This window comes from Melanerpes formicivorus, unplaced genomic scaffold (genome assembly GCF_026170545.1).
Source record: "Melanerpes formicivorus ecotype bairdi unplaced genomic scaffold, bMelFor1.0.p_v2 SCAF_4, whole genome shotgun sequence".
NCBI classification, from domain to species: domain Eukaryota; kingdom Metazoa; phylum Chordata; class Aves; order Piciformes; family Picidae; genus Melanerpes; species Melanerpes formicivorus.
Genome location: NW_027142356.1, coordinates 29695816 through 29719302, shown reverse-complemented (window position 1 = coordinate 29719302; position 23487 = coordinate 29695816). Strand labels below are relative to the sequence as shown.

Genomic DNA, 23487 nt, shown 5'->3' with positions numbered 1-23487 from the left:
CACTACGTGTAAGTTTACATTAGTTCTCTGACAACCATAAATGAAGCTAGTTTTTGTGCATAACCATTTAAAACTAGGAAACTCAAATTAATCAAATCACTTAATTGTATATTGATTTGTATATGAAAGAGGTACATGCCAGGTTAAGTACGTCTTAATGCACGCTGAAGTGTTACTTCCAAATGCTATTGCCATATTTTTCCAAAATGCACTAATATTTGGAGCTCAGTCACCATCAGATCGTTGACCTATCCTGTGTATGAAGGGAAAAGGGAAATTTGAGCCAGGAAGGCACATAAGAACTGCATCTAGCAGTTTTGCAGATTATAGAAAAACCTCAGAAGCAGGAGCTGTGAAGTGTCCAAAGCAATTTCACAGATTACACAATTTCTCTGATTTATCTCTGAGATTAATTTTCTTTAATAGAAAGGCTGATCACTGTTTCAGAGTATAATACTCGGTAGGATCATAAATGTTTAACAAGGGAAAGGCTCTTATTATACCCAGTAGCAACAAAAACACAGTTTCTCTTAATCTGTTACATAATGGACGATTCAAGACCGTGAAGTTTCAACATCTTACTCCACACCTGAGCTCTATTGGCTGTTTTACCGCTAATCAGACACCCTAGGGTATCTGGTTCTGGGCAGCCTGATCTACTTGGAGGTGTCCCTGCTGACTGCAGAGGGGTTGGACAAGATGGACTTTGAGGGTCTCTTCCAACCCAATGCAACCTGTGAGGCGGTGGTGAAGGAAGCCTGTCACCGACCTCAACCGCCCGGTGAGAAGCCGCAGAGGAGATGAAGCTGCACAGGGATGAGTTCAGGTTAGGAACAAGGAGGCGAAGTCTCCCCTGCGAGGTGAAGATCCGCAGCAGGTGCCCTGACCGGTAGGGGCGCCCTCCGGGGGCGCCCTCCGGAGATGCCCTCGCGGCCAGGCGCTCGCGGGGGGGTCGCGGTTCTTCCCTCCCTCAGGGAGGAAGCGCAGGTGGCCGCGGGAGCTACCCCTGGGCCTGGAGAGCGGCGACGTGCCTCCCGTTGTCGGGGAACCTCGGGCAAGGAGCCCTGGTGCCGACCGGCTCCTCCCCGCGCCGCGGCCCGCCGAGGCACCACGGGGCCGCCCCCCGCCACCGCCGTCGCTGCCTCAGTCCAGCGTCGCGGCCGCTCCCGCCATGCGGCTCTGGGTGCTGCTCAGCCTGCTGCTGCTGCAGGACACGCTGCTACACGGTGAGCTGCGACCCCCGCCGCCCTCCGCTCCGCCGGGTACCCGACTTTGCGGGCCGCCTCGGGCTCCCATTATTGCCCGGATGCTCTCGCCGCCTTCTGCGCGGCTGCCCCGCGAAGACTGACGGGTGCTTGCCGCCGACCCCTTACCCCAGCCCCGCTACCACAGCCCCCGGGGCAGGGCCGGGGGCCATCTCGGGGGCGGCGGTCGGGCTCCTGTCGGGCTTGGCAGAGGTGGTGGCCTCCTAGCCTCCGGCCAGCAAGCCGCCGAGGCGTGCTGCCGCAGACCGCAAACGTTTCAGTCGTGCTGGCGTTTTGGCAGCGGTGCGTGCAGCCGCCTCGCCCTTCGGTTTTCTGTTCGACGTTTAAGTCTGCGCTTAAATCTCCTTGTCGAGAGTAAGTGCTGGACGCGGTGCTCGGTCTTCTAAAAAGAATGAGAAAATGAAAAAATATTTCGCACAGGGTTGCTCGTTTGTAGAGAGGACCAGACTCTACTCATAACTCAGTTTCAGCTTGCGATGAAGTCTTAGTGGGGAAAGTTTCTGTCTGGGAACCAATCTTTGACTTTACGTAGACTTAAACTGGGCAAAAGACAAGCTGCTGCCTTCTCGCAAAATGAGAATAAAGGTACTGAAACTAATGCAGAAGAAACAAACAAAAAAGTTCCTTTGTTTTTCCACTATGGACAGTCTTGGAGAACAAGACATATGTAGCCCATGCAAGGGTTTGTAGAGAAATTAGACACAAGACTCCCAAGATTCATGATGAAAGGCAGTGGGACAGATATCTTTAGTGGTCCAAGAGATCATAGGGAAAAAAAATTCGTCTAAGACTATAAAAAGTACTTCACTCTGAGAGGTGTTAAGCACCTAAACAGGTTGTCAGGGGAAGCTATAGAGACTTCAACTTTTGCAGTAGTTGGAGCTCAACCAGACAAGGCTCTGAACAACTGAACAGGGCTGCTAAGGAACTTCCAGGTGTTCTTTATACCCCAGTTTTTCTTATGACTAGGTATAAAGGAATTGCACAGTGGACTAGTGTGGTGTGCTGAAAGATTTGATGTGTGGGTGTGCAGTAATGCATCAAGAAAAGTGTTTCCTGATTGAGATACAATAAAAAACACAACATGAGAAATTAGTTGTAGCTTGGGCAAAAGATTTCCCAGGCCTGTGTTTTCCTTTGCGTACTTCATAATGAGGTTTAACAAGGTGCTTCATACTCTGTCATCCAGAAGCTTAACTACAGGAGAGAATATCCTGGCACATTTAATACACTTCTAGCTTGAGACAAAGAATTGTTAAGCCTTAATATTGACACTATGATTTTAAACTAGCCTTCCTAATTGAGCTTATGAACATGAAATAGGTCTCTCTAGATATTCTATATGACTGTTGATGTGTTATCTTGACAAGGGAGGTTTAAGATGGATGTTAGGAAGAAATTATTCACAGAAAGAGTGATTGGCCATTGGAATGGGCTGCCCAGAGAGGTGGTGGAGTCACCATCACTGGAGGTGTTTAGGAACAGACTGGATGGGGCACTTAGTGCTATGGTTTAGTTGATTAGATGGTGTTGAGTGATAGATTGGCCTCAATGATTTTGAAGGTCTTTTCCAACCTGGTTAATTCTGTATTTCTGTATGAAGGAGGGGTATTCACTTGTCAACAATGTTCCTTTCTCAGTGATTCTTTCTGTAGAGAAATGTGACTGAGACTTCCAAGCTAGCTTGAAGTTTTTTTCCCCTCTGCATTTACCACCAGGAAACGTAACTGCAATGGAGAAGATGCAGTCTTTTCCTGTCTGTTCTATGTGAAATTTGTCTTGTAATTCATAAGAAGTGATTCTCACTTTCCAACCTGCCCCTCCTCCTGAAGGTTTGATGTTCAGAGTTGACTGATAAGTGAATGTATTTACCAGATATGCTGTATTATTTTCCTTCCTTATTTCTGAGAGGAAGCAGTGAGGGGGAAGAAATGGTCTGTCAATGAGGCACAAAAGCAGAGATATATTGAATGATGAGAGCAGACTCAAGGGGCCCCCAGATAAAAATAGTGTAATTAGCATAGTATCATGACTAAACAGCTCCTGCTCCACCACCACCATTTTGTGCCCATCCCAGAACCAGGGGCAAGACCCTCACCAGCCAAGCGACCACAGAGAGTAGCTCAGCTCCAGTGAGGAGGCCCAGGCAGCACCCATGAACGATATTGGAGTAGCAATCAATCCTGTTCCTAACAGCCGGGGGGCCACCAGGCCCCCCGGCCTTTGTTGTCACCACCACCATCACCCAGTGTGCACCATGGGCACTCACCAGTGATGAGTGGAGGATCCTCAGCCCAGATGGGCTCAGCTTGGGGCTTCTGCCCCTCCTGGTGGGGATTAAAAAGGGGAGTGGGTGGGGAGGGCCAAGTGGCCACACCTGGGGTGGGAGGAGACTTCAATAGAGCTCAGGTGCTCTGGGATTTGAGGGGAAAAGGGGGCAGGTGAGGGACTTTTAGGGTGTCAGGTAATGGGGGAATGGAATGGAATTGAATTAAAAACAAATAGAAATGGGTAGACTCAGATTGGATGTTACAAAGAAGTTCTTCACCATAAGGGTGGTGAGACACTGGAACAGATTGCCCAGGGAGGTGGTAGAAGCCTCATCCCTGGGAGCTTTTTAGGCAAGGCTGGATGTGGCTCTGGGCAACCTGATCTAGTGTGAGGTGTCCCTGCCCATGGCAGGGGGGTTGGAACTGGATGATCCTTGAGGTCCCATCCAACCCCAACAATTTTATGATTCTGTGATTCTAAAACAATTTTGCAGTTTATACTGGATGTTAGGAAGAAATCCTTCACAGAAGGAGTGATTGGCCATTGGAATGGGGCTGCCCAGGGAGGTGGTGGAGTCACCGTCCCTGGAAGTGTTTAAAATAAGACTTAATAAGGTTTAGTTGATTAGGTGGTGTTGGCTGACAGGTTGGACTTGATGATCTTGAAGGTGTTTTCCAACCTTGTTAATTCTGTGATCTTGTGTTATCCTTGAGAAGGCTAAGGGAAGATCTTCTTGCTCTCTACAACTACCTGAAAGGAGGTTGTAGTGAGGCTGGTGTTCTCTTCTCACAAGTAACAAGTTGATAGGATGAGGGGAAATGGGCTTAAGTTGTGCCAGGGGAGACAAATACCACAGAAAATTGTCCCACTGGTTACATTAGTTGTGAACTCAAAGGCTCTTGCCTTTCATCATAATGCTGGTGGTTAAGAATTATTCTTTATGATAACCTCACACTTGATTAATGAGAGTTGAATGGTCTGTGATACTTCTGAAATGTAGCATGGGGCCTGCCTCGTGGAGCAGGTGCACCTGGTGGATTGTGAATGCAATTTCTCTGGCTTTCTTGAATTACAACCCGTGCAGCTGCAAATCCAGCAGTCCAAGTGTTTACAGGTGATGTCTCAAGTCAAAACTGTGTGCTCTTTTAGCATTCTGTGACTTAGCACTCCCTTGGGGATTGGTGTGTGTGTAACGTCTGTGAGAACAAGGGTCAGGCAAACATTAAAGGACAGGATGAGACAAATACTGTGAGCCAGGAGCAAACGTTCTGTGTGGTGTATTTCTGTGATGTATTGATGTGCAGCCTTCTGCTTCAGCATGGTGACTTAGTAGGGACCCTGATTGTACTGGTGTAGAAGAAAGAAGTAGATGCCTCTTACAACTGTCATTAGTATTCAGTATCACTAAGGTTGGAAGAGACCTCAAAGATCATCGAGTCCAACCTGTCACCACAGGCCTCATGACTAGAGTAAGGAGGACACTACTGCCCACTGCAGGCTTGAACTCACGACCTTCCCATTAAGGGTCTTATGTGCTACCAACTGAGCCACTGGGAGCTGATCAGAGACAGAAAGGAGGAGTTTCCTCAGTATTTTTCTACAAAGTCTTGGCATTTTGTATTAAAAAGCAATAAAGTTTCTGCTGTATTAAAACAAGGGATGCCCCCATCCCTCTTCAGTCATTCCCTCCATTGCAGGAAATACAAGCTCAGACAGACAAGAGTCCCACTGTGTACCTGGAGTGTGGTACAGCAGAAAAGTGTTCAGACTCACTGGGAGCTACAGAAACGTGGAACAGACAGAGCTTGTGTGGACAGGAAAAACTTCATCTAGAGAAAATAAAAACCAGACTTCTGGCACTTAAGGTTGAAAAACTTTCATAGAGGAGTCTTTAAGAGTTTCTTAAAGGCAGAGTGTCAGGTGTAGGAGAGCATACACTTTGGATGCTGGATTTTTTTGAGGTAAGGTTCTAAGGTTTTTGAACAAGTGTCAGGCTTGAGGTTAGCAAAACACAGTGGAAATGGCAAAGAATACTTTGAACAAATAGTATTTCAATAGGGCTTTGCGGGGAGAGGGGTAAAAAGGGTGGCTGGACTAGAACTTGTACAGTGCCACAGACAAATCTGGGAAGTACAAGGAGCTGGAACAGCTGGTTTGAAATGTGAGTGCTTATTCAAAAGGCATATCAGGCCTATCAGAGGGACCTTCTAATATAAGGGCACAAATTAAACAGCAAAGATGGAGTAGCAAAACCCAAGGAAGAAGTGGCAGTATGTGTTGAAGAAAGCTCTGATGTTAAATCTGATTCCTGATGGGTTTTGTCAGTGAAAGTTATCTGAACTGAAATCCCAGCCCTGTGGAGAGCAATCAACCTGGTTACTGACCACTTGGTGCAATGGAGGGAAGGACTGAAGAGGGATGGAGGCAATTTAGAGGAGCATCAAGGGCTAGATAGAAAAACAAAGGAAGAATTATTTACCCTTGTGTAGGTTGGATCACACACATGGAGGTGTGACACGGAGTGCAGTTGTTTAGATGCCACAAATGATTTCTTACAGCCACTGCTCAGAGAGAACCCCTGAGAAAAGCAGCAGTTCTTGTCTTGATTCAGAGCAGCACACTGGTAATTGCATTCAGATGTTGTTTTAGAACAGCCAAACTGGTTCTGATATTCTTGCAGGAATAGTGAAAGCCAAAGAAACAATTGAAACAGCCTGCAAAAGGGATAAAGCCAGCCTTAAATCAGTTTCTTCTGATGGTCAGGAGTGGGGTAGGGAGATAGAGCAGCAACCTTTGTAAGGCTCATAGGAACAGGGGATAAGGAAGAACACCTACAGAAAGTAAAACCTAGATTTAAAAAATAATTAGTTGTGTTCACCCATGTTCACTATGAAGGTGCTGACGACAACACTGCTGTCTTCCAGTTCCACTTGCTGTGAAACCAGGAAACAAATGCTCCTGCACAGGCAGCCTTACTCAGCATGTTGACATCAGAGTCACAGCATGGCTGAGGTTTGAAGAGACCTCATGGAATCATCCAGTCCAACCCATGGTCTAGCAGGGCCACCTAGAGCAAGTTGCCTAGGGTTGTGTCCAGTGGGTTTTTAGTATCTCCACGGATCAACCCTCCACAACCTTCTTGGGCAACATGTGTTGGTGCTTGACCATCTTAAGAGTAAAAAGCATTTTCTTCTGGTCAGATTGAATTTCCTGACTTTTAAATTTGTGCTCACAAGGCTCTGTGCCATTTAAGAGACGTGATGTGCATTGACCTGGGTATTGAGAAGTGGAAGGCTGAAGCAGTGCAAGGTGCCCAGGTGCAGTATGAGGAATGTCACAAGAGCTATCACTGGCAGAAGTCTGGAAGTGCTGCTGTTCATACTGCAGCCAGTACCAGTTTTAATTCTTGCTAACTCAGTGTACAGCAAGGCTGTTTTTAATTCCATTGGGAGCCTGTGGATTGACTTGTACGATCAAATAGCCAAGCATTTTCAAGTGGGAGGCCACATTCAACATGAATTAGCTGTAAGGCACAAGTAATGGAGTTTTTAGTGTCTGGGGACAGCAGTTTTAGGTTCATCTCACAAAAGATCTGTGCTTCCTGCTGCCAGTTAAAGTGTGAATATCTTGATATTTGGTTGTGGTTTGTTTTTTTAGACACCTCTCTTTCCCCTTTCCTTGCCCTTTTTAAAGGCAGCTGGCCATCCCTGCTGTCTGTATCTGGTAATGAACTCTCCTACCATTTGCCTCTAAGGCTGTCTTTCATCTGGAGTGCCAAAATACATGGCTGTTACAGAGAAGTGATGAACTGAATACTACCTTCAAGTGACTTAGGTACCATTTCTATTTTTACAGTACTTGCTGTAAAAGAAGCAAACTTCATCACTAGTTGTATTTTATAAATCAGCACGAAGGTCCATGCTTGCCAGTTCCTTCATGTGTCTCTTAGGGTAGCATGGTGCATGAAAAGGTCATGCAGAGCTGAGGAGTGTGACATACCTGGGAAGATGGAGAACTTGTGTAACATAACATCCAGAATGGCAATGACCAGAGGTAGAAATGACAGAGGTAACTGGCGACAGAGATGCTGTGTTCCTTTCCTTTCCTTTCCCCTTTGTAATGTTCTCATACCTTGCATATTTGTCTGTTCATGTGAACTCTTAAGTACAGATTTTCCACATACTGTGGAAAGCTGTTTTTTCCTTTTTTCACCAGGAAAATGGGTCACGCTCAAAGACTTAAAAAAAACCATATGGCAATTAACTCTTAACTCATCTTTAGGCAGCCTTTGTAGGAAGAACAAAATTTCTCTGTGATAATAAGGAAGAATTTTTATTAATGTTTTTTAAGGCTATGTATGATCTTTAATCAGTAGCTTTGCCTTCTTTTCCTTTGGTTTCCTAGTTACTGGACAAGCTGCAAAGAGTAAGCGTCCAAAAGAACCTGGGGAAAACAAAATTAGGCCTGTTAACAAAAAAGTAAAGCCCAAACACCCCAAGATGAAGGAGAGAGAATCAGTTGACTCCTCTTTGAAGTCCCAGCCCGTACTGACACAGGTGATGGATGATGGTCGTTTCCAGAAGCTAGCTGCCACATTAAGTCTGCCTGCAGGACAAAGCCTAGAACTGCGATGTAAGGGGAGTAATGTCACTTGGAACTATCCTTCCTACTTAGACACCTTTAAAGACTCCAGACTCAGGTAAGCTGTTTTTCATTTTTGGGGGGGTAAAAAGCCCAAAACACAACCTCATGACAAAAGAATCCCCAGAACTCTTTTTTTCCGCCCCCCTGCCACTTTCAGCACTATCATTTGAATTTTTGTTTGTGTACATTTATTTACAACCAAGATCTGCCTGCTGGTTTCCAATGTCAACAAGAAAGAATGAGCACCATTCAGTTGTGCTGCCCTGTGGTTTGCACTGTGAAATAGTCTTGTAGCTTGTCAAGTGGATTTCCTTCAGATGAATCTAAAATAGATGTGATCCAGCTGGACATCAGTGTGTGCCAGCCAGGAATGGGGAACCACATCAGAGCTAGTCTGAAGTAAACCACTCAAAATGCATGAGTGTGGATGTCAAGTACTCACTACTAGTTCTGTTGATCTACAGATACCTGCTTCTGGTGGGCTGTACTGGTTTATAATGTAGCTACCACCTGAGACACTAAGATTAGTTTCTTCAAGAGGCTCAAGCCCACATTTGTCAACGAGCGAAAAAAAGACACCATGCTAAGGACCAAGGAAGAGTTATCTTTACTTTTTCAGTCAGTTACCTTTGTGTGCTGAAGCAGAGTTTGTGATGTGCAGAGTTTAATGCTGAGGATAGTCACCTTGGGTTTAGAAAGGCTTTTTTCTCTCATCTAGTGACATCCTAATGGAAACCACATAGCTGCTAGAGCAGGAATAGGAACTGATGACTCTCCCACCAGGTGAGTGTCCTGATGGTCTACACATCCTCTCCAAAATCCCATGCATTCGTTTCCTTCCCAGTGTTTGAGGACAGTACATGTAGCTAAATGTAGTGATTTAGTCCTATATTTGAAACAGGAGGGATGTATAAGAAGCTTAAAGAGGTCTTCCAAAGGCAATTTTTTTGCCATGAGAGTGTTTGTTTTCACAGGCTGTTTTATGGACATTTGTGTGTCTATGAAAGACAAGTAGTGAGGAGGCTGTGATGGCACTGTGAAAGATGCCCTATGAAAGATCTGTAAGGAGCTTTTCTTGGATTATTACAAGCAAAGATACCAACTCTTACTGTCCTTTTGTTCCTAAATTAAGTACAAGTATGTATGCTCTCTGTAAATAACTGAGGTTATCTGAATCTCTGATCTATTTCACTTGACACTGTGTCCTACAACATCCTTCTGGCTGACCATGGCTTGGATTGGTGTACGCTTTGCTGAGTTAAAAACTGCCTGGATGGCCAGGCCCAAGGAGTCAATATAGTCAATGGACTTAAATCCAGTTGGTCAGTCACAAGTGAGGTGTCCCAGGGCTCAGTACTGGGGGCACTTCTCTGTAATGTCTTTATGAATGATCTGGATGAGGGAATTGAGGTCACCTTCAGTAAGTCTGAAGATGACACTAAATTGGGTGGGAGTGTTGACCTGCTGAAGGGTAGGGAGTCTCTACAGAGGCACCTGGACAGGCTGGATCAATGGGTTGAGGCCAGCTGTGTCAGATTCAATAAGGCCAAGTGCCAGGTCCTGCACTTGTGTCACAGTAACTCCATGCAATACTGCAGGCTTCTTGGAGCAAGGTGGCTGGAAAGCTACCTGGCAGAAAGGGTCCTGAAGGTGTTGGTTGAAAGCTGGCTGACCATGAGCCGGCAGTGTGCTCAGATAGCCAAGAAGGCCACCAGCATCCTGGTCTGTGTCAGAAATAGTGTGGCCAGCAAGACTATGGAAGTGTTGTCCACTTGTACTCAGAACTGGCAAGGCCTCACCTCAAATGCTGTGTTCAGTTTTGGGCCCCTCACTACAAGAGAGACATTGAGGCAATGGAGCATGGCCAAAAAAGGGCAAGAAAGCTGGTGAAGGATTTGGAGAACAAGTCCTGGAAGGAGCAGCTGAGGAAACTAGGGTGGTTTAGTGTGGAGAAATAGAGGCTGAGGAGAGACCTTATAGCTCTCTGCAGCTACCTGAAAGGAGGTCCTTCACTGAAAGGATTGTCAAGCACTGGAACAGGATACCCAGGGAGGTGGGGGAGTCACCATTCCTGGAGGTATTTAAAAGATGTGTAGATATGCTGCTTTGGGACATGGCTTAGCAGCAGACTTGGTACTGCTAGGTTAATGGTTGGACTTGATCTTAAAGGTCTTTTCCAGCCTAAACAATTCTATGATTCTGTGATGCTACCATAAGATCGCTCTCAGTTAAGTAATTTTTCAGATGCATTCCTCTGCTTTCCAGTTCTCTTCTTCAAGAGGAGTCTTGCAGATTGGTAGTTACACACTATGATCCTCTAGCATATCCTTCTGAAATCATAAGCCAGTTCTCTGAGTGCTTCCCCTGAAGGATGAGGAGTTCAAGAACTACCCTGGCTGTGTAAACTTCTGTAGCTAGTGCAAGGCTTCCGTCATAGCATGTTCCAGGAGCAAGCTGGTATCTGCTGAGGGCTTATAGCAGGGAGAATCACTCAAAAGAAAGATCTTGTGGCTGAGGGAAACAACCACTGCTTTTCTTTTGCAAGGGGCTAAGTTTCACCTGGACTTGCTGCAGTAGGTGGCGTTTATGAGCTGCAGTACAGCCCTGTTCTGCCAGCAGGCTAATGCTGCGTGTGCAGACTGATGTCAGAGGATCACAGAGCAGTTTGGGTGGGGAGATCATCCACTCCAACCTCCCTGCCATGGGCAGGGACACCTTCCACTAGATCAAGTTTTTCAAATCTCCATTCAACCTGCCCTTGAACACTTCCAGGGAGGGGACATCCACAGTTTTCTGGGCAACCTGTTCTGTTTCTTCACTGCTCCCATAGTAAAGAATATCTTCCTTATATCTAATCTAAATATAACCACTTTCAGTTTAAAACATTACCCCTTGTCCTCTCACTACACTCCCTCATAAAGAATCCCTCCCCATCTTTCCTGTAGGTCCCCTTTAAGTACTGGAAAGCCATATATATCAACAGGGAGTCTGTGTGTGTGTGGTGGTGTTTGTTTTCAAATAGACTGTGTCCAGTTCTGGGCCCCTCAGTTTAAGAAAGATGTTGACTTGCTGGAAGGTGTCCAGAGAAGGGCAACAAATTTGGTGAGGGGTTTGGAGCACAGCCCTATGAGGAGAGACTGAGGGAGCTGGGGTTGCTTAGCCTGGAGAGGAGGAGACTCAGGGGTGACCTTATTGCTCTCTACAACTACCTGAAGGGGGGTTGTAGCCAGGTGGGGGTTGGTCTCTTCTCCCAGGGAGCCAGCACCAGAACAAGAGGACACAGTCTCAAGCTGCATCAGGGGAGGTTTAGGCTGGATGTTAGGAAGAAGTTCTACACAGAGAGAGTGATTGCCCATTGGAATGGGCTGCCTGGGGAGGTGGTGGAGTTGCCGTCATTGGAGGTGTTCAGGAGGAGACTTGATAGTGTGCTTGGTTGCATGGTTTAGTTGATTAGGTGGTGTTGAATGATAGGTTGGACATGATGATCTTGAAGGTCTCTTCCAACCTGGTTTATTCTATTCTGTTTTATTCTATCTTATGCTTTGTGCATTTGAAAATAGATTGCTGGCATGACTAGGTCCTGCAGACCTCCAAGTCAAGTTATCTGAGTATTAGCATCTGGTATAGAAGAAGGCAAGGCAAGGATTCAGGTTTTTTTGGGAGGGGAATCTGAATGCTTCCTAATTACTTGTTTGACCATCTATTCCTCTCTTATTAATTAAGTGTTTTCCAGTGATGCACATGGGACAAAATACAACAACTTACGGTAGGTTGGCGGAGGGGATGAATTTCCTAATCACGTTGTTTGGCAAGTTGTAGTACTGAAATAGTTTGGGATTCTGTTCAGTCAGCAATTTACTCTTCCCCTTCAAGCTCACAGTATTTAAATACTTTAACCATGTAAAAAAAAAAAGTCAATAATGTCACACAAAAGAAATGCTAGGAGACATTTTGACTGGGTAGGTAAAAACTTGCCTAAGCGTTTAGTTTCTTTTATGTGAGGCTTATATTTAAGGGTCTGTATTTAAATATCTATAGAACAATTGTTTTAAAAGAAGTTATTGAAGCAGTAAGGCTGAGTTGACCGAATCAGCAAGTTTTAGTGGCAGCAGAAGATCCTATAATTAACAGGAGAAACTGCAATATAGGTTGGTAGCACTTTTCGGAGTCACAGAGTAATAATAATTTATGGAGGCAGTGATGACAGAATCTTGTGCATCACATTTGTAGTATGACTTGAGTAATTACCTCAAGGTTTTTGCTGTAGTGCTAATAAGGTCCATATGAAACAGTCTGCTTTAGAGAATGTGAAATACAACATTTATATTCCATGGTTTTAGAAAGCTTTGGTTGATTTTGACTGGATATGTAGTGATAAGTGTTAAGTATCATATCATAGTATCAGTCAGGGTTGGAAGGGACCACAAGGATCATCTAGTTCCAACCCCCCTGCCATGGGCAGGGACACCCCACACTGGATCAGGCTGGCCAGAGCATCATCCAGCCTGGTCTTAAACACCTCCAGGGATGGGGCCTCAACCACCTCCCTGGACAACCCATTCCAGGGCTTCACCACTCTCATGGTGAAGAACCTCCTCCTCACATCCAGCCTGAATCTCCCCACCTCCAGCTTCATTCCATTCCCCCTAGTCCTATCACTACCTGATATCCTGAAAAGTCCCTCCCCAGCCTTCCTGTAGCCCCCTTCAGATACTGGAAGGTCGCAATAAGGTCACCTCGGAGCCTTCTCTTCTCCAGACTGAACAGCCCCAACTCCTTCAGTCTGTCCTCATAGGAGAGGTGCTCCAGCCCTCTGATCATCCTTGTGGCCCTTCTCTGGACACGATCCAGCACCTCCATATCCCTCTTGTAATAGGGGCTCCAGAACTGGATGCAGTACTCCAGGTGGGGTCTCACCAGAGCTGAGTAGAGGGGGAGGATCACCTCCCTCGACCTGCTAGCCACACTTGTGAAGTGGCAGCAGAAAAGGTTAATAATGTTATTAGCTTTCAAGAGAAGCTTTGCTCTCCCTTACTCCAGACAAAAAAGACCATGCACCAAACACCAACTACAACAGGTAAATTAAGACAAAAAGTACTGCACAGTATTTGAAAACAAAATGCTGACAAAGGAGGGAAAAGTTGAAAAATTATTAGCAAATAACCTGCAGCAAAAAAAAATTTTAATCATCCAGACAGATACATATCCAGTATCTTCTAACATTTTTTGAATGCATAAAGCCCAAGTATGAAGTAATCCTTTCATTACCAGTTAGTGAGGTGTGGAGTGAAACCCAAGCTAATAAACTGGGCAGGGCTTTTTTTACCTTGGGGCTTCAGTGCTGGTCTTGCTGGGGTTGGGTCACTGGCAGAGAAAGTTGAGTTGGTGGCAGTAGCTGAAGGGAAGTGGTTAGGATCTAAGGAGGTAATGGACAGTGAAGGAGTGGGTTGCCAGGCCTGGAGGATAGGTGAGGAGGAAGAGCAGCAACAGTGAGGCCCATACAATTGCTGGGGACTAATGACTACCATTCTTTTCTTTATTTGTATGTCTCTTCAGTGACAGATGCTCACACATCCAGTTCCTGGTTTTTTGTCAAGTAATAGGAGGGATGTACAAATTCAGCTGGTCTGGTGGGAGCTGTATCAATAAACAAGATGTTTTGTATAAGCTCCTGAGTGAAGGATGCACATCCGCTTGCTTGAGGACTGATCTATTATCCATAGTATTCTCTTACCTTGTGCATTATGATTACACCCTGCAGATAACTTTCTGTCTGAAAATTGTGTGTGCTGGCCAAAACTCTTGGTGGTCAAAGATAGCTCTTGCACCTCCAGAGCAGAAGGGCTGGGATACTGTTTTGTAAGATTGTGTGTAATAAATTAATGGCTGTGGACTCACCCAGAAACTGGATCTGCAGTCTATGAGAAGGATTAAAAACTGAGAGGGATCAAAGGAAAATAAGGGCAAGCACATTTTTCCTTTCTTATGCTTTATAGCAAAAATCTGCTCTAGATTAAGGCAGTCTAGGTTGATGTAGTCTCTTGTTCTGCCCAGCTTGCAGCATGGATCTCTGACTTGCCAAAGACTGCCTGCATTTGTCACAGGAATACACTCACATGAAATGGAATTGCTCTGGTAGAAGAAGCTGGGGGAAAGAGCTGGGCATGCATCATGTGCACATTTGTGTGTGCACGGGGTATGTGAACAGGAGCACTCAAAAGTGCAGGGGGAAACTGTATGTTATAGAGGGAAAAATTAGACTGCTTTCAGTGAATGCAGGCTCCTGCTGGCTTGGTGGGATGTTGGTTGTGCTTGTGTGTATAACTAGGTTTCACTTTGTTCCATGTGCTCTGAAGTCTGAAAGCTGGGGGATTTTTCCTTGTGTTAACAGTAAGATGTTATGTTCCTCTCCTAAAGAGCTTGAATGTGAGATTAGCTTTCTTTTGGCAGTATGAATGCAGCTGCTTGAGAGGAGTTTGCTAGGTATTCTTTGAGTGATGCCATGTATACTTTGTGGGTGTGTGCATATATATCTATATATCTATATATAAAAGCCTCTAAACATGGCATAGTTTTTCTGGCACAGATCTTTTGTACCTCAGATAACTAAATAAGATTAATATATGGAATAAGATTTTGGAGTAGGAGTTTTCTATTTTCTTCAAACAGCCTTGACATGTTTGTATACATAGAGCACAGCTAAGTTTTGTCTTCTGAGTCAGATTTCCCAGCATCTAAAATACTAGTGGAATAAAAATGATCCTGGAGATACTGATCACAGCTGCAGGATTTACCATTTATAATTTGCTTTCTATGGCTTGTTTTGTCAGCTTAATATGGTCATAACACAAGTCTCAACACTGCTACCCTCAGCTGCCAGGTTTTCCTAGTGCATATTTGTGGATGACTACCTCACTAGGCTGTGTTTGCATTGATTACTGGATAGCTTGTTCTCAGTTAAGCAGAACACGCTGTACAACACCTAATTAACTCTGACCTTATTTTTCTGTCTGTTGGGATTTTGAGCTATGTAGTTCAGTGTCTGCATTAACTGTTGCAGGCAAAAAAAAATGTTCTGGCACAATGGTGTATCTGTAATGTTGACATTTAGTACTAGATACTAGCAAAACAGCTTATGGTGATGTAATCATGTGGCCTATGAAGGGTGATCTGTGAAACTAAGTAATAATAATGATGACAATAATAATACATGTTTTGGCTTTCTCTTTTCATCCTGCTGGGTATGATGCACAACAGAATCTTTGGCATGAATAGGAATCTCTCAAAGCTTATCCAAAACCTGAAGACCATTTGTAATGTAAGGTAGTGTGTGTATATATAAAAGATGAAAATGCTACATGATCCCACAACAACATGATTCCAAAAAGCAGAATCAAGGTCGTGTAGGACAAGCACATTAGTGGATAGGAAGCATGATGTGCTTGTTTCCTTAGGCAAGCCTCAAAACTGTTTTGTGGTGAATGAGTGAGCTGATGGTGTCTGAGGGCTGTAATGGAAAAAATAATTCACAGTTAGCCCTGCTTGGGTTGTGTATTTGGCTACTGGCCTTGACTGGAGGCCAAATATTGGGTTATATTGAACCATTGCTTGTGTTTGCTGGTAGTAGTGCAGACTGCTAGCAGAATACATAAGGAGTCAGAAATTTGGGGAAGTGTCTGTGGCTGGAGGAGTTGCCTGTGTTAAGCAGTTACTGTGCCTGCAGTGGAGCTGTGAGCCAGCCAGAGCACTTGCAGCACAGTAACAGGGCACTTCAGAGGACAATTTCTTCAAAGCATGCTAATCCCAGAAATAAATGATCCAGTCAGGCATGCATCTTACAGAATAACTGCCACATTTAGAAGAAACAGGAGGATAAAAAATATTTGGAGAACCCAGAGTTGAGTAAGAGTATGGGAGCAGTCCAGACTTAGGCTGTGTATGTGTCCAGACCTTGTTTGAAACATTGAAGTTTGCTGTCAGATACCTAAAACTGGAAAAATCTCTCCTAACTTGGTTAGAACAGAGTTGGCCTTGTGGGAAACCTTTGTATTCTGGATATGCTACCATGTCAAGGGAGGGGGTTGAAAATGAGCTTTTTTAAGGGTCAGTGGAGTGCATTGGTGCTGCTACACCATTGCCCTGACAGGGTGTCCTGAGAAGTGGTACTGTTGGACCTTTGCTTTGCAATCCATCAAAAAGCAACACAGCAAACTGCTAACACCATCTGTCTGAAAGGAGCAGCTGTGCAAGCACACCTTAAAATAAAAAAAGAAGAAGATGAGATTGTAAGTACTGAATGTCACAGGGCCTCTGTACCTTAGAAACATTGTCACTACTCACATATGTATCTACAGATTTAGAAATGTTTCCACATTCACAAATGCCAATCCCCTGAGAGATGTATTAGGCAAATTCAGGAGAAGGAGTAAAAAAAGTCAAATCAAGCCCAAAATAATCTCAAAGGCTGCATTTTGTGTAGTTAGGTGATGACACCACCAGTACACCTCTAGCAGTTCTCAGGGTTGTGGTCTGAAGTAGCTGAGGGTTGATGTTAGAAACTCCAGCGGGAGGATGCCAGTGAGGTGGCTTATGGCAGAGGAATGGGAAAAACATCTTACTTGCAGAACAAACCCAGGGTGAGATATCAGCTCTTTATGATGGTTTTTCCAAATGGAAACTGGGACTAGTGTGTAAAAGATGGGAAAGAGTTCACACTGAAAGCAGGCATAAACCATCAAACAAGCACTCAATTACTTACCTGCTTGCTACTCCTGAATTATCTATGTGTATACTCTTGAAACAATGCTACAGTTAATGGCATCAAAAAGAACCGAGGTCCCTACAGGTTGACCTGGACCATGAAAGTAGAGGGTATACATGAACAAACTGAGACAAAACATAGATGAACATATTTTCTACAGCAGTCATAGCCCAGTTTCAAAATGGGGACTGAAAGGAATCCCAGAATGAACTGTACAAGACAAAAGCTTGCAAGTGCTCTTGCGTGGTTAAAATCAATAAAACCACTCATCTAAGTTGGTCTTTGCTGGAGCAACAGGGGAATTTGCATCAAAGCTCTGAAAGCAAAAGGTAGGTCAGTTGCAGAAGAATAACAAAAAGATCAACAGCGGAGATGAGCTTCCAGAAATGTATAAGGAGATACATTTGTGCCTTTTGTTTTTCTTCTTCCCAGTATAAAGCAACTTGACAAGTACAGTCAGCTGATCCTGGCAAACTCCACTGCAGCAGATACAGGTGAATATAGCTGCTGGCTTCAGCTGTGCAACGCTAAAAGATGCAGGAAAGATGATACTAAAACGGGTTCAACCTACATCTTTTTCACAGGTAATTAACTCACTAGGGGATTACTAATGGAAATGCATTTGCTGGTAAGACAGGAATAGTGCTGCTGCATCAGCAATTTCACCATCAAGTGGTTTCTTCCTCAATTTTCATCTTCTTTTAGTGGATGTTAAGGAAGACAGTGATGATGAGTAGAGAAAAACTACTTGCCTAGTATGATTTGTGAGTCCATTTTCTTTATGGGTTATGCTAAAGTCACCTGTATGAAATGGAGTATCTCTTTCTAGCAGTGTCTGCATCACCAGTGCTGCTGCGTTTTGGTGTTGGTTTTTTATCCTGTGTGCTGCTCTTTAAACTGAACATAATTAGATCCAGATGAGTATTTGGAAACTTAATAAAAAGGAAATTCTTAAGATTTTTCTTAGGATTAAAAAAAAAAATAAAATATGATTCCACTGAAGGAGACTTCTGGTTTTGATGTAATGGTTTTTAATGCAAGCGATGTAAATCCATGCTCACAGGTTAGACAAGGTCATTTCTTCTTTTGTATGTGCATATTTAAAGCAAAAAGCATTTAATGTTGCTCATAGCTCTTTTGTCATCTGTACTTTCTCGTCTTTCTGTTAAACCAGTATCTGTAAGTATTATCCTAACTCTGTCACCTCTTCTGCACAGATAAAGAGGAACTCTTTGTACCTACTCCCAGCTACTTCGAGATTGTCTATCTGACCCCAGACAAACCTGCAGTCATCCCATGCCGGGTTACTGTTCCTTCAGCTAAAGTTACTCTACACAGGGAATTTCCAGCAGAAGAAATTGAAACAGATGGAAGTGATATCATCTATGATGTGAAGAAGGGTTTTGTCTACCAGCACCCTACTTTTGATCATAAAGGCATTGTCTACTGCAAAGCAGAGTCACAGGGCGCACCTCAGATTTCCATCAAGTATCACCTCCTGTATGTGGAAGGTAAGGTGCAGTTTTCTGACTCCTCTTTCTTCTGCTCATGTTTAGCAAACAATTTTAAACAAAAACATTAAAATAAGCATTGCAATCACAGAGTCTTGATCAAAAGTAAATGTGGTAAGACTTTGGGGGTTTGAATTCCAGCAGTTTCACTGTGTACAAGGGAAAAGAAAGTTTTGGGTGTACATCACCTACCTGTAGTGTTCAGCAAACTGAGGGGAAAAAATGGTCTCTAGAGTTTTATCAATGTATTTAGCTTTGGAAACTAACTTTTTGCTTTCAAACACTGTCAGTTCCCAAGGGCCCACCTTCAACTACAATTGAGGCATCATCCAGTAGAGCAGAAGTCAGTGACAGTGTTCACGTGACCTGCACAGTCCTTGGGGAGCCAGATGTAGATGTGGACTTCAGGTGGCAGTACCCAGGACAAGAGGTAAGAGATGTATGCCCTGGCTGAAATGGTTTGTTCTTTGTAAAAAGAATGCTTTGAATGCCAGTCAGTGTCTAGATTTGAAGTGAAGTTCCTTTCATATTCTGGTGTCTGCCTCTTGCTAGCTTGGGCAGCTGGCATGAGGAGGCAGCACATCCCTTTTGAACTTCAGCCCACCTTTCCTTGAGAGTCTGTGAGTAGCACAGGAATGAGGCTGGAGAGCTCTGCTCATGTTGGCAAAAATGAAGTTTAGCAAAGCTCACTCTTCCCTCAGATTTCTGTTCCAGGGACACTTGGCCTTTGGCAGCATTTACAAAGAAAAGCTTCAGACAGGGTCAAAGCCAGCCTGCTTCAGGAAGCTATTCTAGGGCAAGCCACAAAGCCTCACTGAAGCCTCTGCATTTGATATCCCTTCCATCTCCCTGGCTTGGGCACATAAATCAGCACAGCACAGAATCTTTAATTGCTACCCACATCCAGAAGCATAGAGATCTGCTTCTGCCCAGCCACATCTGAAAGAATCAACTGGAAACATCCAGTGAATCTTAGAACTTTGTTCTTTTTTCTTGCAACAAAGTGTCTGACTGGCGTAATTGGATGGTCCCCTCTCTTCTTCTGCCCACCAGTTACAGAAGGGACTTGTTTCTTAGCCAGCTTCATCTCTACTGCTGTTTATCCTAAGCAGGCTAGGAGCAAAGGAAGGACTGCTGAAAGGTGAAACCCTTTGCCGGAGGAAAGGGATCCTCCAGACCCTGAGAGTTTGCATTGTATTCCTTTTGCCAGCCCTCGTGATGCTGAGTTGTCAAAGGACAATGCAGAGCTTGTTAATGAGGTACTTGTATCAGCACTGGCAGAGGGAGTTGCTTAAGCGAGAAAATTCAAATCTAAAGCCCCAGAAGTCTGCTGTAGCACTCTGCTGTCATGGGAAGTGTTCTGCCTTTCCAGGGGAAAAAGTAGTGAGAGAGCACAAAAGAGATTGGAACTGCTGGTGAAGGCAGTAAATACTTAAACCTAGGTTTTTAGTCCTTGCTTAGATGTTAGTTCACCCTTTCCTTGCTACACCCCCCTTCCCTCCACATTCTTTCCCTTCCATTTTCTTTCTCTTTTTTTTTTCCCTGCTTGCCATAAGTTTTCCTGGTGAGACTGTTGAAGTCAGAGTTCCCAAGCAGTGACCATCCTTCCCTGTCTGCCTTGTGCTGGCTTTTAATGAGGTCAGCCTCAAATGAATTTGGTGAGGAGCTTGTTACTCGTAGCATGGATTAGTTGAAGACCTGAAGAGTAGCTGCTGGAAGAATCAGGTAGCATTCCTGCTCCTGGTGTGCATTTGAAGTTAGGAAGCAAGCAGAAAAACTTGTAGCTGGTGAAGTGAAAAGTAAAATGCTGGGGAAAACTGAAGTGCCTCCAAGGCCAGGGAGCTGCAGAGCAATAGTGTTTGAGTTAAATGGCTAATGTCTTCCTCTAATTTAGCTCTTAGCATTACTTTGAGTGAGCTTCCTTGATACCCTGTTTATTGGACTGTTAGGAACTGGCTATACAACCCCTAATTTATGTCTTTTATAACTAACTGTAATTGCTAAGAACCAAAAATGGAAGGAATTAAATTCTAAACTCACCCTAGCTTTCTAAAACTTTGTATCATATTAGTGTCCACCCTTGATACACAAAATAAATAGCCACAGCTCCAGCAGTGCCTGGAGATAGGGAGGGAAGAGTTGCCTTTGGGTTTCTGCCCCAGGAAAATATTGCATAAGTAAATGTCAGACTAGAAGTACAGCATGCTTGTTGGAGGCTTATTAAAAGAAGCGTTCACATTACCGCAAAGTGAAAAGGTAGTGAGGGAGGGAGAAGGAACCATCAGAGATGCTGCTCAGATACACCTTTTGTGCAAGAAAAAGGACTGACAAAGTTCTAAGATTCACTGGATGGATGTTTTCGCTCATAGTTCCCCATGCAGGGATATTAGTGATTGTTCTCTGCCACCCCACCCAGCACCTGGGCTGTCACCTACTACATGATGGCTGAGCAGAAGCAGCATTTTAATGCCTGCTTCCTCCCAGGTACATTGCACTGGAGAGAGTAACCTCTCCTCTTTTTTATTTCTCCCCCCCTCTCACTCATTTGTTGGATTTTTTTTCCTCTTGCCACTCCCTGACAGTTGCATTTGCTCATTCACTTCCTGTGAAAGCACACTGATCCAGTCCCTCATATGATTCCCTGAAACTGGCTTCAAAGCAGAAGGCAATTAGTTGGAGGAAAAACTGGGCTAGCAGGACCCCAATCAGGCAAATACCATCTGCCCTACATGGCCTTTACCTTCACTTTCAGCAGGGTATGGGAAGTTCCAGCTGCTACATTTAAGAACTGATTTAATCTTGAATTACACGTGTGGTAGTACTTGATTGCAGATAGCACTTGATCCAGGCTGGGAGCAGGAGGCAGTGCTCTGCTAGGCAGAGCTCTGCTAAGTGGCTTGATGCCTTCTAAAGGGTTAAGAATTTCTAGATGAGATCACCAGTTTTTCCAGAATAGTTCTTGTTAGCTGTAAGTAGCTGCCACGGCCTAGGCATTCCCTGACTGCACTGGCACTCATGTGTAAGGTTCAAGAAGAGTGGCAGCTGCTTCTTACTGGTAATTTTGCAAGTGTGAGATTGCTACTTTTGCTGCTATTAGCTTGAGCCTGGTAGTGTTTGTATTGGCCAACAGCTAATCCATCTGTTTCATGAAGCAAGAAGAGATGGTTTCCAAGCAGAAACCTCTCTCTTGCCAGTTTTATCCAGGTTATTAGTATAACATAAGCCAATGTAATTTAAGCTGCTGATTAGTGTGATGAACTTTGGGAGGAAAGAGACTGCCTTAGTCTGGCTTTGGGCCAATTTCTCTTATCTCCAGCCCTTTCCAAACTCCTGAGATGCCAGGCAGTGTGCCCTGACAAACAGTCCACTAGAGAATTCTCATTGAAGTGGGAAAAAAAGCAAAGCCTCTTACAACTGTAAAACCAACAGCAACTTCTAAAAGCCACCTTTTAAGCTTCCTTACTTGCACTTGAAGTTACACTTTGGAAAAGCATGCAAAGATTAATTTCACAGCATTTGTGAATCATTACTGTTTGCTTGTGTGCTATCTAGTACAGTGCTTCTGAAACCAGAGGATGAGCTAGTTTGCAGCACAGTTTAAAGCCAGTTTCTGTGCTAAAGGAGAACTAGGTAAAGCTTAGCCAACTAACTCATGCCACTGCTGCTTACCTTTTTGAGGCATGCTGAAAGTCTGACAATAAGCTCATACATTTACCCCAACATCACCACCAAGATACCTCACCTATTTGATCCAGTACTCAAATGCAACCTCAGTAAGTGACCCACAGCTGCAATTGAGTTTATTCACGTATTCCCAGCAGAACTTTGGCAGCCCAGTATTGATGTAAAGCACCGTACCTGCCCTTGTGGAAGAGCCATATCCTTCTTTAGCATAACTTCCTTGTAGTGTCAATATTTAATGCAGGAATGTTGCTGCAACAGCCAGACACCTTCAGTTTCCTCATGTTAAGGCTGCCTCTTGGATGCTCTTGCTTCAGGATTTGGTAGGGTGCTGTCCCTGAATACACTGCACAGAATCCTGTGGTTTCTTATGTGGGTGGGTTGTTATGTTTTTTTTCTTTTAAACAGTCTGAGAGGCCTGTGATTATCCAAAACTTCTGGAGACTGATAAACAGGGGAACTAGCCATACCACAAGAATTTCAAAGAGCATTCTTCTTGTTGAGGATTTTGAAGCCGAAGACGCTGGAAACTACATTTGTACAGCTCAGAACCTACATGGAGGAACAGCAGTGGCTACTAAAGTTGAACTAAATTGATAGGAAAGGCTTCTGGACATAGAATGAACAGTATGGTATGTGACAGTATAGCCCTTTATTTCCTTTATGTTTCAAAGATTTTTTTTTTTCCTATCACTGTCTCTTTATATATATCAATGCATTCCATATTTAGCATCCTGACAGGCCAAAACAGAGCTCCCTAAGCCCAGCAGTAATCAGTGGTGAGTTTAAGCCCTGTGCATGCTCAGGCTTATTTGTGGCATCTATACTGCAACACTTCTTATTTTTAGGAGTAGGTGCTCTTGGGCCTTCCTTTGATAAAGTCTTTTCCTCAAACTCCTAAGGTTGTGCCCTTTTTTATGTATGTGAGCACTGAGAGGATATTAAATACCTTCCAAAAACCCACCACTCTGGTGCATCTCTTCTGGTGCTGTGCAATCTTAGAGTACTGTACCTGTCTAAGAGCAAAAAAGAAAAGAAACAAAAACCAACCTGTTACAGAATTAGCCAATAGCAAATGTTTATTTTGCAAGAAAAAATAAATTTCTGAACACTATGAAAATGTAAATATGTGTGTGTGTGCACATTTGTCTGGGTGTTCATTTCGTATGTATAAAGACAAACAAAGTTCTCACTCCTGGGGAAGATGAATACTAAATATTTATCAGGGAAGTAGAGGGTATCTCCAGAGACTTTAAAGGAGTTGGGGTAGGATGACTTTCCTATTGCTGCATTCTTACAACCTTTTAGCTGGCTTAGAATTCACTTACCAATGGATGGTGGTGTTATGTTTACT

The 23487-nt window shown here is 44.1% G+C and overlaps 1 protein-coding gene across 1 annotated transcript; it reads left to right on the top strand.

The window, feature by feature from the left end:
• The first annotated feature begins 1096 nt into the window (after positions 1-1096).
• PDGFRL (platelet derived growth factor receptor like) lies at positions 1097-23328 on the top strand. Its single transcript, XM_068137494.1, has 6 exons — positions 1097-1226; positions 7941-8235; positions 17374-17525; positions 18159-18452; positions 18743-18882; positions 22542-23328. Exons 1-6 carry the CDS (start codon positions 1172-1174, stop codon positions 22728-22730), a joined length of 1125 nt encoding a protein of 374 aa, XP_067993595.1. The 5' UTR covers positions 1097-1171; the 3' UTR covers positions 22731-23328.
• The last annotated feature ends 159 nt before the right edge of the window (positions 23329-23487 follow it).

What these genes read in the sequence shown, in the direction of transcription:
- PDGFRL (XM_068137494.1), top strand. Translation starts at nt 1,172, where the DNA reads ATGCGGCTCTGGGTGCTGCTCAGCCTGCTGCTGCTGCAGGACACGCTG. An exon ending in GCAGGACACGCTGCTACACG is followed by an intron (nt 1,227 to 7,940) that starts GTGAGCTGCGAC and finishes TTGGTTTCCTAG; the next exon opens with TTACTGGACAAGCTGCAAAG. An exon ending in TCACCTCCTGTATGTGGAAG is followed by an intron (nt 18,453 to 18,742) that starts GTAAGGTGCAGT and finishes AAACACTGTCAG; the next exon opens with TTCCCAAGGGCCCACCTTCA.